Source organism: Aulonocara sp. 'chitande type north' Nkhata Bay, linkage group LG17, assembly GCF_057382095.1.
Source record: "Aulonocara sp. 'chitande type north' Nkhata Bay isolate Kocher_YH1m ecotype deep benthic linkage group LG17, A_spYH_male_GT1.1, whole genome shotgun sequence".
In the NCBI taxonomy this organism is placed as follows: Eukaryota; Metazoa; Chordata; class Actinopteri; order Cichliformes; family Cichlidae; genus Aulonocara; species Aulonocara sp. 'chitande type north' Nkhata Bay.
The window spans coordinates 1,188,568-1,201,357 of NC_141360.1; the positions used below are offsets into that span (position 1 = coordinate 1,188,568).

The 12,790-nt window shown below is 43.2% G+C and overlaps 1 protein-coding gene across 1 annotated transcript; it reads left to right on the plus strand.

Annotated features, from left to right (window-relative positions):
• Nucleotides 1-1,037: 1,037 nt before the first annotated feature.
• On the plus strand, nucleotides 1,038-12,775 carry gdi2 (GDP dissociation inhibitor 2). Its single transcript, XM_086268438.1, has 10 exons — nucleotides 1,038-1,207; nucleotides 7,043-7,150; nucleotides 7,432-7,531; nucleotides 7,653-7,787; nucleotides 7,883-8,081; nucleotides 8,198-8,329; nucleotides 9,199-9,298; nucleotides 9,836-10,007; nucleotides 10,312-10,511; nucleotides 11,654-12,775. The coding sequence occupies exons 1-10, from the start codon at nucleotides 1,163-1,165 to the stop codon at nucleotides 11,804-11,806; spliced, it is 1,344 nt and encodes a 447-aa protein (XP_086124564.1). The 5' UTR covers nucleotides 1,038-1,162; the 3' UTR covers nucleotides 11,807-12,775.
• The last annotated feature ends 15 nt before the right edge of the window (nucleotides 12,776-12,790 follow it).

The following is a 12,790-nucleotide window of genomic DNA, read 5'->3' on the forward strand; positions in this document are numbered from 1 at the left end:
AAAAGTTATGAGGCAAAAATTAGAATACAATAAGAATAAATACAGTACACAGCTGTACAGAATAGAATAAAATAAAATACTATATACAGTAGAATAAAATAAAATAAATATACAATAAGATAAAAATAGAATACAAATACAAATACTATATACAACTGAGTAAAAATACAACGATGACAGAAAGGATTATTGCACTTAGTGTTATTGCACATGTATGGATGTGTGTGCTTGATCAGTTAAAGTCTTTATTATGGAGTCTGACAGCAGTGGGGAGGAAAGACCTGCGAAATCTCTCCGTCCCACACCGTGGGTGCCGCAGTCTCCCACTGAAGGAGCTGCTCAGTGCTGTCACAGTCTGCTGCATGGGGTTTAAGGTTTTGACCTTGACTTTCAGGGCTCTGCATGGACAAGCACCAACATATATAAGTGAACTTTTACATCCATACATTCCCAGCAGGTCCCTGAGGTCATGTGACCAGGGCTTGCTTGCTGTCCAACACACGAGGCTGAAAACAAAAGGCGACAAAGCTTTTGGAACTGTGGCCCCCAGATTGTGGAACTCTCTCCCTTTGAGCCTGAGATCTGTGGACTCAGTGGTCGCTTTTAAAAAACAGCTAGAAACCCATCTTTTTAAACTTGCTTTTAGTTGATTTTTAGTTTTAGGTTTTAGCTTCTGTGAAGCACTTTGTGATTTTTATCTTGAAAGGTGCTATATAAATAAAGTTTTACTTACTTATGCTTAATGAGTGAGTCACATTTAAATATATTTGGCCGTATTGCGTTAAAACAGTTTATGAGATTGTTATTTAGCTGTGGATATGTCACACTACCTTCCGGCACTGGTAAGGTTTCCCACATCAACACAGTGTTTGGCCCATATCTACTTTGTCGGGTTCTGGTCACCCTACCTGATCCCTGCCGGCTGTAACGCACAGGTGCAACACTGTGCTTTGTGAAGCAGTGCGTCCACACCATTGGCCCACACAGGTACCCGGTACGACGCTTCTTCACGCCTCTTCCTGCAGTGACTGACAGGCTGAGAAGCCCCGCCCCGAAGGCGCCTGACGCTGAGCCGCAGCCCCTTCTCACTTGTAGCCCCGCAGATCTCCATTTTCTTCTTTCCTCATATTCCGGAGCGGAAGAGCAAAGACTTTTGGAAAAAATGGATGAAGAATACGACGTTATCGTTCTGGGCACCGGGCTTACGGTGAGAGAGAAAAACATACAACGCGTGGGCGTGATTTGCAACCTGTTAACATCGCGGTTAACGCTGGAGAAGACGGGGCCTAATCAGCAGGGTTAATGCTAAGTAGCTAGCTTAGCCGCTAACCGAGCGTGAGCGTTTACGTGTTAAGCAATGGAAACTAAATGAAGGCGCTAACCCCAACTACTAGCTCTGTGCTATCAGCAGCTGCTTTCAGTGTCTGAGAAAGATTAACGATAGCAACTGTTAACTCGCTCGAGATAAGTTGAAACGCTCAAACTGTTTTGTATCCTTAATAGGTATTGTAGTACCGCTTGAGTTTAATTAGCGCAGTTCATTGTGTGGATATGCAGAAACTGAGCGCCAATTAAGGCAGCTTTTCTCAGTCAAGATAAGATTAGCCTACGGATGAGTAGTCTGTTAACGTTAGCTGACCTACATTAAGCTATTTTATTAGCCTGCTAACGACGGAGCACAGTCCTGTTGTAGCGGTGTCATCGAATGAATTCTTGGGGTCGAAACGGTTCCCACCGCCGCTCGCCTGCTGCCAGCAGTTCTACGGCAGTGCAGCTATGTTGAGCTCGTTGAAGTGTCCTTTCAGCGCTGTTCTGTGCGGCAGTGCAACTAAACTACTACAAACTGAACAGCACTACGAATAAATCTCAGCAGGTTCTCGGGTTTAATAAAACGAGAAGCTATTTGGCATAGAGGCGCATTGGGACACGTTAATGTAACTGCAGTCGCAAACTTCACCAGCAGGTTGAAGTTACATATCCTGTCCGACTTTCAGTTCACTTTTACACCCGCCGCCCACCAAAAACTAACGTACCGAGTGGCGTGTGTGGGATTGGGGATGTGTAGGCTTTGTTTCTGCGGACTCTCTTTGCTGCTCGTACTTTTAAATAAAACGATTCCCTCGGACAGACTTCCTGACTTTGTTGTTTAAACATGCCGGAAAACCAGTGGTTAGTTTGGGGCTTAATCACAAGCCAACTTGCTGCTTGTACCATTGTCGTCACCACCTTGTTGAGTCGCTGTACAGTGACGTGTTTTTGAGTTGCTTCAGCCCAGGACTTCAGCACAGCGGGTTAACTTTGAGGACTAATACTGGGTGTGGTTCCAACAAGGCTGAGGAACTGAAAGTACACTGCCAGAAGCCAGTTTAGTTAGAGCTGGTGGCCAACCACTCAGAACCACAGCAGACTTGAAGACTGAGGTGGCATAGTGTAGTTTCACACGGAAGTAGTTGAGTCTGCAAATAAATGACTTCACTTCTGTATTCTGCCACCTTCCCCTTCTCCTTTTCTGCTACAACACAGACAAAGGCGTTGCTATGTTTACTAACTGAGCAGGTTATGCAGGAATCTGTGCAAGCCCTGCCACCAGGAAACTTCATCTGACTTTGTTTCCTGTCTCTGGGGCAGATGCTTAATTAGAAAGGGATAGCTGTGTTGTACATGGCAACAATTAGTCTTAAAACGTTTGTAAGTGCACGGTAACAGCTGTCACTGTGAAGTGTACTCTGTGCTCTAGGTCTTAAATGGAAATTGTTAGGCAGGCCTTCTTGGATTTTGGGAGGTTTATTATGCAGGGGGCAGGGGGACGGGGTTCCCCATCTGTCCACTACTGACGACACATTAGAGGAGGGGCTTGGCACAAGATGCCAAGCTCTAAGTGTGGCCCGGTCCTCATTATGATGCTGGTAGTTGGAGTAAGCAGCTTTTAGACTCCAGCCAGGAGATGTGAGTAGGACAGCATTTAGTTATTGAGAAGTATAAAGAGATTGTTGTGACAGCTCTACAAGTTGATTGGCCCAATTAAGCCAGTGACAGTGTTTCTATCAATGGATGAATTGATGCTCACCAATTTGTGGGTTTTCTTACAGTTTATAGTTTGACATTAAAACCCTTCTCAAACCAGCAGTCCTGATAGTTTAAACATAAGTGTGTTGTCATCTGAGATGGTGATAAAGGATGGAGAATCTAGACTACGGGTGACTAAAAGGCGTTTTGTTGAAAAGACTGAGGCATAATAATGATAATAATAATAAATGTTATTTAAAAGCACCCAAAGACACTTAACAATGGAGTAAAACACATAGTAGAACAATGACAACCAAGAACAGTAATTAGTTTACAGTGAATATGCAGATTTGAACAGATGGGCATACAAAGTTAGGCATGTTTTGCCTTCGATTCACTCGAGCTGTCCCTGGCTGCTCTCTGGCTCAGTGGGTGGGGCTCAGGCATCTCCCCCTCACAAAGTAAACCATGTGTTACCTGAGGCTAAAATCTGTGCGTGTGTTTTTATTTCTTTTTCGTCCCAATGAGTGAATAACTGAAGAAGAACGAATACAAGTGAAGGGCAAAGATGCTCTTCACATCTCAGGTGTAGAAACATTTTAGGTGGGAGCTGAAGAAGAGATGGGAAATCCCATTAACTGCACAGTAACCTCATACCATACGAGGAAGTCTGTTACAAACTCAATGACACTATTCATTCTTTTCAGTTACGTGACCAGTGCAGAGCCCAGAGGAGAAAAGCAACAGTTAAAACTAGGGCTGGGCGATATATCGAGTATACTCGATGTAACTGTCAAGTATAAATTGGCATGGCAATATTAACCCCCCCGTGGCCCACTGCACTCTGTGTTTATATACCACCAGATAGGGAAAAATATGGCGGGAGCTTCAGACGAGCGAGGGAATGAGACTCGCTGCGTTTGGATTTCGTGAGGAGGATGCAGAACACAGTGCGGTCATTTGCATTAATGCCGTAAAACTATTGCTGCTAAAGGTAGCAGTACTACGAAATTATTCCACCAGCTTAAAAGTCATCTGCTGCAAAATGAAGACAGTTTCAAACCTGAGGCATGTCAGCGTCTCGCCACACACCAAAGAACACGCTAAATAAACCAGCTGTGACACCTGTGACTGCTCTTAGTCGTTTTTATAGTCACTATCTAGACTTTTGTTTCTGTAATTTGAGGTCAGCAAAATGTTTTTATTCCCATTGTCAGGTAAACCATTTCTCCATTTTAAATAACTGAGTTGATGTGTAGGAGGGATCTGCAGTGTTTGCAGAAGTGCTTTACTTTAAAAGATTGATAGTTAAAGTGCAGTAAAAGTACTCAGTCACAATAATGACTACAGGTAACTGTAGTGCAGAGGCATGATGGAACACAAGACTCCACTTATGAAAAGTAGCTTAGAAGTAAAAATAAGAGAATTTGAAGCACTGCTGATAATCTTAATGAGTCAAGTAATACAGAAGTTATGGAACTGATACAAGATACTTGGGCTGAAATGTTCGGGCTAAGACCCTCAAGAAGAAGATGAAATTCAGGCTAGGAAAAGAGGAGGGATTCTCTTCTGCAAGGAGTACACCGCTGTAGACGAGACAAAATTACTGAATACAAAACCAGGAAACTGACTCAACCAAAAAGGAAGCAACAAAGGGACTTACTGAAAGGCACCGGTTAGTTTGTGGCTAAACAAACTTAAAGCAGAGATGACTTGATGGGTAAAAGAAAAGCCTTAAATATAATCCAGATTCAAGGCTCTGCTAAAAGTCTGCTGTAAAAACCAAAGGTGAAGTATAACGTGGGTTGTGGTTGAAAAGCTGAGGGTCACAAACTGCTGACCTTACACGTCCTCTAACAGGCCAGTGTTTTTGTTAGGTTGTAGGTGTCAGTGGTGTGTTTGAGAATTTACTGATGAAATGATGAAGTTATACAAAAAGCATAGAGATTGTAAAGATGCGTTACACTCCGCATGTGCTGCTGTAAAATGCTGTCATAAAGGAGAGATCCTGTGGATGTGGCACTTTCCATTCTCATTTTATAAGCCCATCACATGTTTGCATGTAGACCTTTAATCTGCCCGTGGCGGTGCTGGAGTCAACCGCACAGTGCAGTTTATTACTATAGAGTAAAGCTTTGTCTTAATCTGCATTTGTAGGTGATCAGATTAAATTCTGATGAAAAATGCCTGAAACAGATCTTCAAACTGATGTCTTGTTTTATCCAGCTGGCAGGCTCGTTAATGGTCACATGACATGAAGAAAATCAGTCATATATCCACAACTGACACCAACTTTGTACATTTGTAGGTCTTCAGTTAACTTCTTTACATTATTAGTAAATTAAAAGTCAGGTTATATTTAAGACATGTGACTATGATGTTTGAGAAAGCCGTCCAGATGGAGTCTTTGTTGCCCCCGACTACCCCTTCCCTTCTTCGTGTGTTAAATATTGAACTGGGACTCTGTCACTGCTTGTGGTGGTGTAATGTTTTGCCTGACAGTACAGTGAACTGGCACGATTTCCCCTCTGTCAGCATGAATCCTGCCGCTGACAGTCCTCCGGGCCTCTCTCAAAGTCGCAGTTTTTATAGGCAGCAGCAGGTTGGCTTCAGTCACGTCTCCTCAGAGGAGTGGCTGTGCCACATTACAGCAACTCTGGCCCACATATTTAATTTTATTTATTTGGTGTGTCTGCACGAGGCTTTGAGCAGTCGTCACGATCCAGTTTCACTGGAGCAAATGAAACTTTCTTTGGACAAACGTGCACAGTGTTGCAGAAATGATGCCGAGATGAGTGAATGAGTTGGTAGCAGGGCGTTTATAGTTTTGCATGTTTTAAATTTTCATTTTGTTTATCCAGTTTTTGTATCTTTTTTAAATTAAAGCGCAACATTGTTTCCATTTTTTTTCTTAGATTGTAGTTTTTGTATTATTTCAGTTTATTTGTATTTTTAACTGTTTTTTTTTTTTTTTAACAGCTAGTTTTTGTGCAATGGATATTTTCATGGGAAAGGTGGTTTACCAGTAAGCTGTAGTATGGTGTGTACTGGCACAGGTGCTGTACAAGTTGACAGTAAGCGTTAGGTGGCATCAGTCAGTGCTGCCTTAGTTTGGTTGGTATGTAAGAAACATTCTCCTGAGCCTAACCTTTCATTCAGTAGAACAACTTGTTTTAGAGTAAAATCCAGTCACATGATGCTCACACTGGTGGCTAACTTCTACAAGCCCTCAGCTCTAATCTTATTGAGTTTGGGTGGGAATTCCACTGTGGCAATTCTTATCATGTCCAACCCTCTGAAGCCCAGTGGAAGCAGCACTCATCCTCTCAGCTCTGCACAAACATGTCAGACATGTTCGGTCAAAGTTGGTCTTGTGGCAAATTGAAAGTCATGGAAACAGTAACACGTGGGACATTGTAAAGTACAAATGGCCGAATCGCGTAGTGAATTACCGTAACAGAAACACTGCTTTTGTTTTGTTTAAAATAAAAAAAGCTGCAGTTTAACCCTACGAGTGTGATGGTAGACGACCTGACCTACTGAGTCACTTCACACATTACAGACTGTTGCTAAAAGTATCGAGACCGACAGGAAGTGATGGGAGGCAAAACTGACATGCAGAAGGTTAGCTGCAGAATCAGGGAGGTTACACTTGCATGGTATGTGTTACGGTCAGGATGAAGGCGTAAATCTGTTGTTGTCTGACAAAAGTTCATTTCCTGAATTGGCTGCATTTTTAAAAAACAGAGATTTGTTGGTGTAACTGTATAGATCTTAGTGTTTCTGCATGTGTATAAACATAACAGCACGTGCTGGACTGCAGTAATCGAGTTCTGAACCACCAATGAAGTAATGTTTCACTGCAGTTGCATGCAGTTGAGCTGCCCTGGTAAATACAGCTATTCCTGTTGAGTAAATCATTTTTATTATTAGTGTTTTTGTCATTATTATATCCTGTAACTCGTGTGTGAGGAAAGCACTCTGAAGAACTCTGTGGTTGATTTGAGTCTAACTTCTGTACTTCCTCTCCCAACAGGAATGTATTTTATCAGGCATTATGTCAGTGAATGGGAAAAAGGTTCTGCACATGGATCGCAACTCCTACTACGGAGGTGATAGCGCCTCCATCACACCTCTTGAAGACGTAAGTTGACCTCCCACATCTCTGATTTCCCTTTTGTATTGAGTTGGTTGTTTCACCACAGTGATGTGGAGTTAGGATGAACGTTTGTATTTTAAGGCCGGTAATGGCTTCTTTTAACATGGATCCATTTTGTTCTGAAACGCCACACGTTCCTCTTCTATCCAGCAGAGGTGGTGATGATAGAATTAGCATATTTCATTTTGTGAGAGTAGGAAATTAAGATGCCGCTGTGAAAGTGGAAGCTGTTGCCTGTGGGTCAGATGTTATGTGTCTCACTACAGCTCTACAAGCGCTTCAACCTTCCCGGAAGCCCTCCTGACTCAATGGGAAAAGGCCGGGATTGGAACGTGGACCTTGTCCCTAAATTCCTCATGGCCAATGGTATAGTTTCCCTGATCTTTGGTAGACAAGAAACGATATAATAACTGGGCAACAATTAAAAGGATCCTTAGATGTGATAACGATGAACGTTTCCATGAATGAAAGTATCCCTTTGTTGCAGGTCAGCTGGTCCGCATGCTGCTGATCACACAGGTGACTCGCTACCTGGATTTCAAAGTGGTTGAAGGCAGTTTTGTGTACAAGAAGCCCAAAATCCATAAAGTTCCCTCTACGGAGACGGAGGCCCTGGCATCCAGTGAGTCTAGTTAAATACTGAACGGTTTAGTGGAAGGTTGTTTTGTTGCTCTCGTTATGGATTTCCTCCTTTTCTAAACTCGTTCTCACTCAAAGGTCTGATGGGGCTGTTTGAGAAGCGGCGCTTCAGAAAGTTCCTGGTCTTTGTTGCCAACTTTGATGAGAATGACCCCAAGACTATGGAGGGTGTCGACCCAAAGAAGACGACGATGAGGGAAATATACAAGAAGTTTGACCTGGGCCAGGAAGTCATGGACTTCACCGGTCACTCCCTTGCTCTCTACCGTACAGATGAGTTAGTAGCCTTCTTTTGTCTTAACAGTGTCTGTAATTGGGCATGATTATGATGGCCTCTGCTGTGAAACGCTGCAGCTTGTAGCATTTAGATTGTTCTAATTGTTCTGCCCTTAGTTACCTGGATCAACCCTGCATGGAAGCAATCAACAGGATAAAGCTTTACAGTGAGTCTCTGGCCCGATATGGCAAGAGCCCATATCTGTACCCACTGTACGGCCTGGGAGAACTGCCACAAGGCTTTGCCAGGTAGGGGACACTTTCCATTGTTAGACACGTGTGATGAATATTTTGTTTGTACCAAAAAGATGTTAACTGTGGTTTAGGGTTGGATATTCTGCTTCATAGTCTGATATCTACCCTAACAAAGTTGTCACACTGTTTGTAGGTTTTGGTTTCATTTACCTTCCTGCAGTGAGTTCTGAAAGTTTAATAAGCTACAGTATAGGTTGCTCCCTTATTCACAGGGGGGTTGGCACAGCAGGTGGCACCACGTTTTCAATCTGGCAGTTTGGCAGATTAGATCCTAGTTCACCAGTCCTAGGTTTAAACAGAGCACTTGTTTTTACTCTAACTTTGATATATTGTAATATACGCAGCCTTTCTCTTTGCAGCAGTTATTGTATGCACACAGCCCGGTCACAGACTTCCAGTGTGTGAATGTGTAAAGTGCTTTGAGGTCCTTAGGGACTAGTAAAGCGCTTTACAAATACAGGCCATTTACCATTTGTAACTCATCCAATGTGACGACACTCAGTCAAATCCTTCATTCAGAGCACGTGTGCAAACCAAACTCTGTGAGGAGACCACAGTAGAGTTAAAGCTGAGATGCTGGTTTACATGTGAGCTTGAGTTAAGGAGGAAACTCAAACTACACATTTTCATTGTTATTTTATTTTTTAAGTAAGCATTTTTATTTGAAGACAACTTTTTATATTTTTCAATACTTTGTTTGAGTGCACGACTGTCAGGCTGCTTCAGAATATATTGCGATGACTAATAATCCACATGGAACTTGATATGTTGGACTTTTTGTTTGAGGACGTTTTCTTTAACTGGACTTTGTTACATTGAGGTTGGGTGTGGTTTTGACTCTTGAATTGTGACTCAATTTCCAGGCTTAGCGCCATCTACGGTGGGACGTACATGCTGAACAAGCCAATAGAAGAGATTGTGATGGAGAATGGGAAGGTGGTGGGAGTCAAGTCGGAGGGGGAGGTGAGTAACGCCGGTCCCAGTAGTGCTGAAGGCACAGCCAGACTGGTTCCTCCTTTTATTATGTTCCCCTATCCTTAAGAGTAGAAAAGCGCTGTATTAGAACCAGCATCTGCAAAGACTGTCTCAGGGACGATCGTGGCTCAACAGCTGGCAGCTCGTCTTGTAATCGGAAGGTTGCCGGTTCGAGCCCCGGCTCGGACAGTCTCGGTCGTTGTGTCCTTGGGCGAGACACTTCACCCGTTGCCTACTGGTGGTGGTCAGAGGGCCCGGTGGCGCCAGTGTCCGGCAGCCTCGCCTCTGTCAGTGCGCCCCAGCTGTGGGTACAATGTAGCTGCCATCACCAGTGTGTGGATGGGTGGATGTGTAAAGCGCTATACAAATACAGACCATTTACCATGTTTTGCTCTGATGGAGAATCGCAGTGACAGTGATTGGTGGCCACCTGGATTAATGGCGTTTTATAATCTTAATGTCCCTGCAGTTGCTCTTTGGTGTTGTTCACTACTTTAACTTTTTGAACATGTTTGCAAATCACAGATTGCAAGGTGCAAGCAGCTGATCTGCGACCCCAGCTACATTATGGATCGTGTCACCAAAGTGGGTCAGGTGATCAGAGCCATCTGCATCTTGAGTCATCCTATAGCCAACACTGGCGACGTAAACTCGTGCCAGATCATCATCCCCCAGAATCAGGTCAACAGGAAACACGGTGAGCAGCCAGCCTCATGTTTAGGCCTTTAGGATCAAATTTTCAGTCAGCTGTATAGTGTGCTTGTATAGTCAGACCTTAACGTCCTAACTTGCGTAGTAAGTGAAAATCCTTTCATCCCCAAACCCCAACCTTCCACACCAAGCATCCACCCGATGTGCAGTCACGTTCTCGAGATGCACGTCAGGTTTTACTTAAGGCTCAGATCTGATGCAGGGTTTCAAACGTCTAACATCAAAACGTTGGCCACTGGCACTAAATGACAACATTGAATGTGACACTAACTTGAGTTTTTCTTTTGCAGACATCTATGTTTGTATGATCTCCTTTGCACACAATGTGGCTGCGCAGGGTAAATACATCGCCATCGTTAGCACCACAGTGGAGACGGGTGAGCCAGAGAAGGAGATCAAGCCAGCCCTGGACTTACTGGAGCCCATCGAGCAGAAGTTTGTCAGCATTAGCGACCAGTATGCACCCACTGACATTGGGACTGAAAGTCAGGTATGAAGATGAAATATTGTTTATACTATTACACAGTTTGTTCTTGACCGTGCCACGGTGACCTACCAGAAAGTTAGCCCTGCCAGAAACACTTCTGTTGAGTTTGTTTTTGCCTTTTTCCAGTGTTTTGTGTGCTTTCACACCATTTTTCTGTGTGCTGGTGTTTTCTTCAGTTTGACCTCCGACCGTACACTTCCCAGTATTGCTACTATTGCCAAATACCCACAGAGGAAAAACGTGTCATTCCAGGATTTTTCATGCATGTGTCCGTATCCCTCATCTTCATCTGTATTTCCCATCAAGTATATCAATCTCTGAACTTGTGGAGATGTTTTTTTGTTGTGAATGTTTAAATCTCAGTGCTAACACAGTGGGAGTTGATGTCACAGTTAAACCTGACTAGAAGTGTTAAAAAAATGGTGTCAGATCCAGACTGGGCTGAAGTCTGTTTCTGTCAGTTTCCAGCTTGGATCTGAATGGCATGTTTAACATGGCTAAAGTCAGCGATGCAGTTAATGAAGCACACAGCGTTGGTGTCTTATAGATGTGTGACTAGCACATGGCCGTATTTATCACATGATAAAGGCAGACTTGGTTTAATCTCTGTGCAGTTGAGCTGATTTGTCAGAGTGCACATCTTCAACAACTGCATGTTATCCTTCTGTCGTTAGCTTTAGCTTGTAAATCTGCCTACAAGGCTAAAAACCAGTCGGCAGATATTGTTATTAAATGTCCTGGACATGACTGCAAAGTTCTGCCATATATCTGTGTGCACTGCAGTTTCTTTACTCTAATGCTGGGTTTTTACACGAGGCACACACAACGTGCTCGATCAGCTCCGCCCACAAAGGTTTACAAAGCCATTGAAAGCTCCTCTGTGACCACAGAAATAAAAGGAGGATACTTTTGTAACTAATGATTTGTAGTGTGCGTAGTTGACATGAAAGAACGCACTGCGTGCTCTTACTGCCACCTGGTGAACAGTTACAGTTGAACATCTCGGGCGCTTTGATTGGACTTCTTTTAGTTCTTGGAGACTTTGCTCTGTTGTTGCTTCTACTTTGTATGGATGATTGTTTTGCTTATTTCACGATGTTTGCTCTGTGACGTTAAGGCACACTTGGACTTTTGTTTCCCTCTAGATCTTCATCTCTCGGTCCTACGATGCAACAACTCACTTTGAGACCACCTGTGATGACATCAAGGACATCTACAAGAGGATGACAGGCTCAGAGTTTGACTTTGCTGAGATGGAGCGCAAGAAGAAAGACACCTTTGGTGACGATGATTCGTAGAGGCAGCCAGTCCTGCAACACTCTGATAATCAAAGACAACGGAAATCTTATAAAAAATAGAAAACTTACACAAAAAAGTAAAGACCAGTGGGCTGACTGATTACTCGAGTACACAGTTTGCCCACTGAAGAAGTTGATGATGCATAGAGAGAGGCGGTATAGTTTTGTTGGATAGGGTTCAGGGAGAGCGCTATGCTTCTTCACATCATTCAGGTGGGTGTTGCACTAAATACTGGTTATATCTAATAGACAGTTAATACCCTACATTTTTCTAATTCATCATGCTAAGACGATGCGTAGTCCAAAGATGCCAAATGAAATGATTCATAATCAATAGTATCTGGAAAAGATGTACACTATATACTCGGCTGATATTTTGTATATGCAGGTGTTCTTTTCGTGTCAGGTTCTGTGAGTTGTGGCTTGGCATCGTGTGTCTGTATTCAGTTGTGGTGTGTTGAGCTGAGTGTTCCTCACAGGATGTGGCAGTTCCTGCACTTTCAGGCCGGTAACAGCAGAGCGCCGTGCGAGGCAGCACCTCAGCATCCACATCATATGGTCCGGTTTTGTAAAAGTGCTTTAGTGGTGTATGGGCTAGGTCTTCTTTCTTTGTTTGATCCCCTGATTGTGCGACAGCATACAGTAAGTCACAGGCACGACTGTAGCTCAACATGAACCTCCTGAACCGGTTTTCAACACTTTGAGTTACTATAATGCATCTGAGAAAAATGTATTAGTTCCTGTATTACCCAAAATAATCAAAGACCCGAGCATTAACAGCAGATTGATGACACATGTAATTGCTTAAGAAGGACCAAATGTGTACTGCAGCAGTATTGAACTGATGGGAGCCTTGTGATATCTGGTTTTGAACAACTGTTGTTAAAAAAGGAAGAAAAAAATTATCTTGGGGCTCAAATGATTTCTGTACTGCAAAGTAAAAAAAGAAAAACTTTGTCAAAATCCAAAGCTGTGTGAGATTTA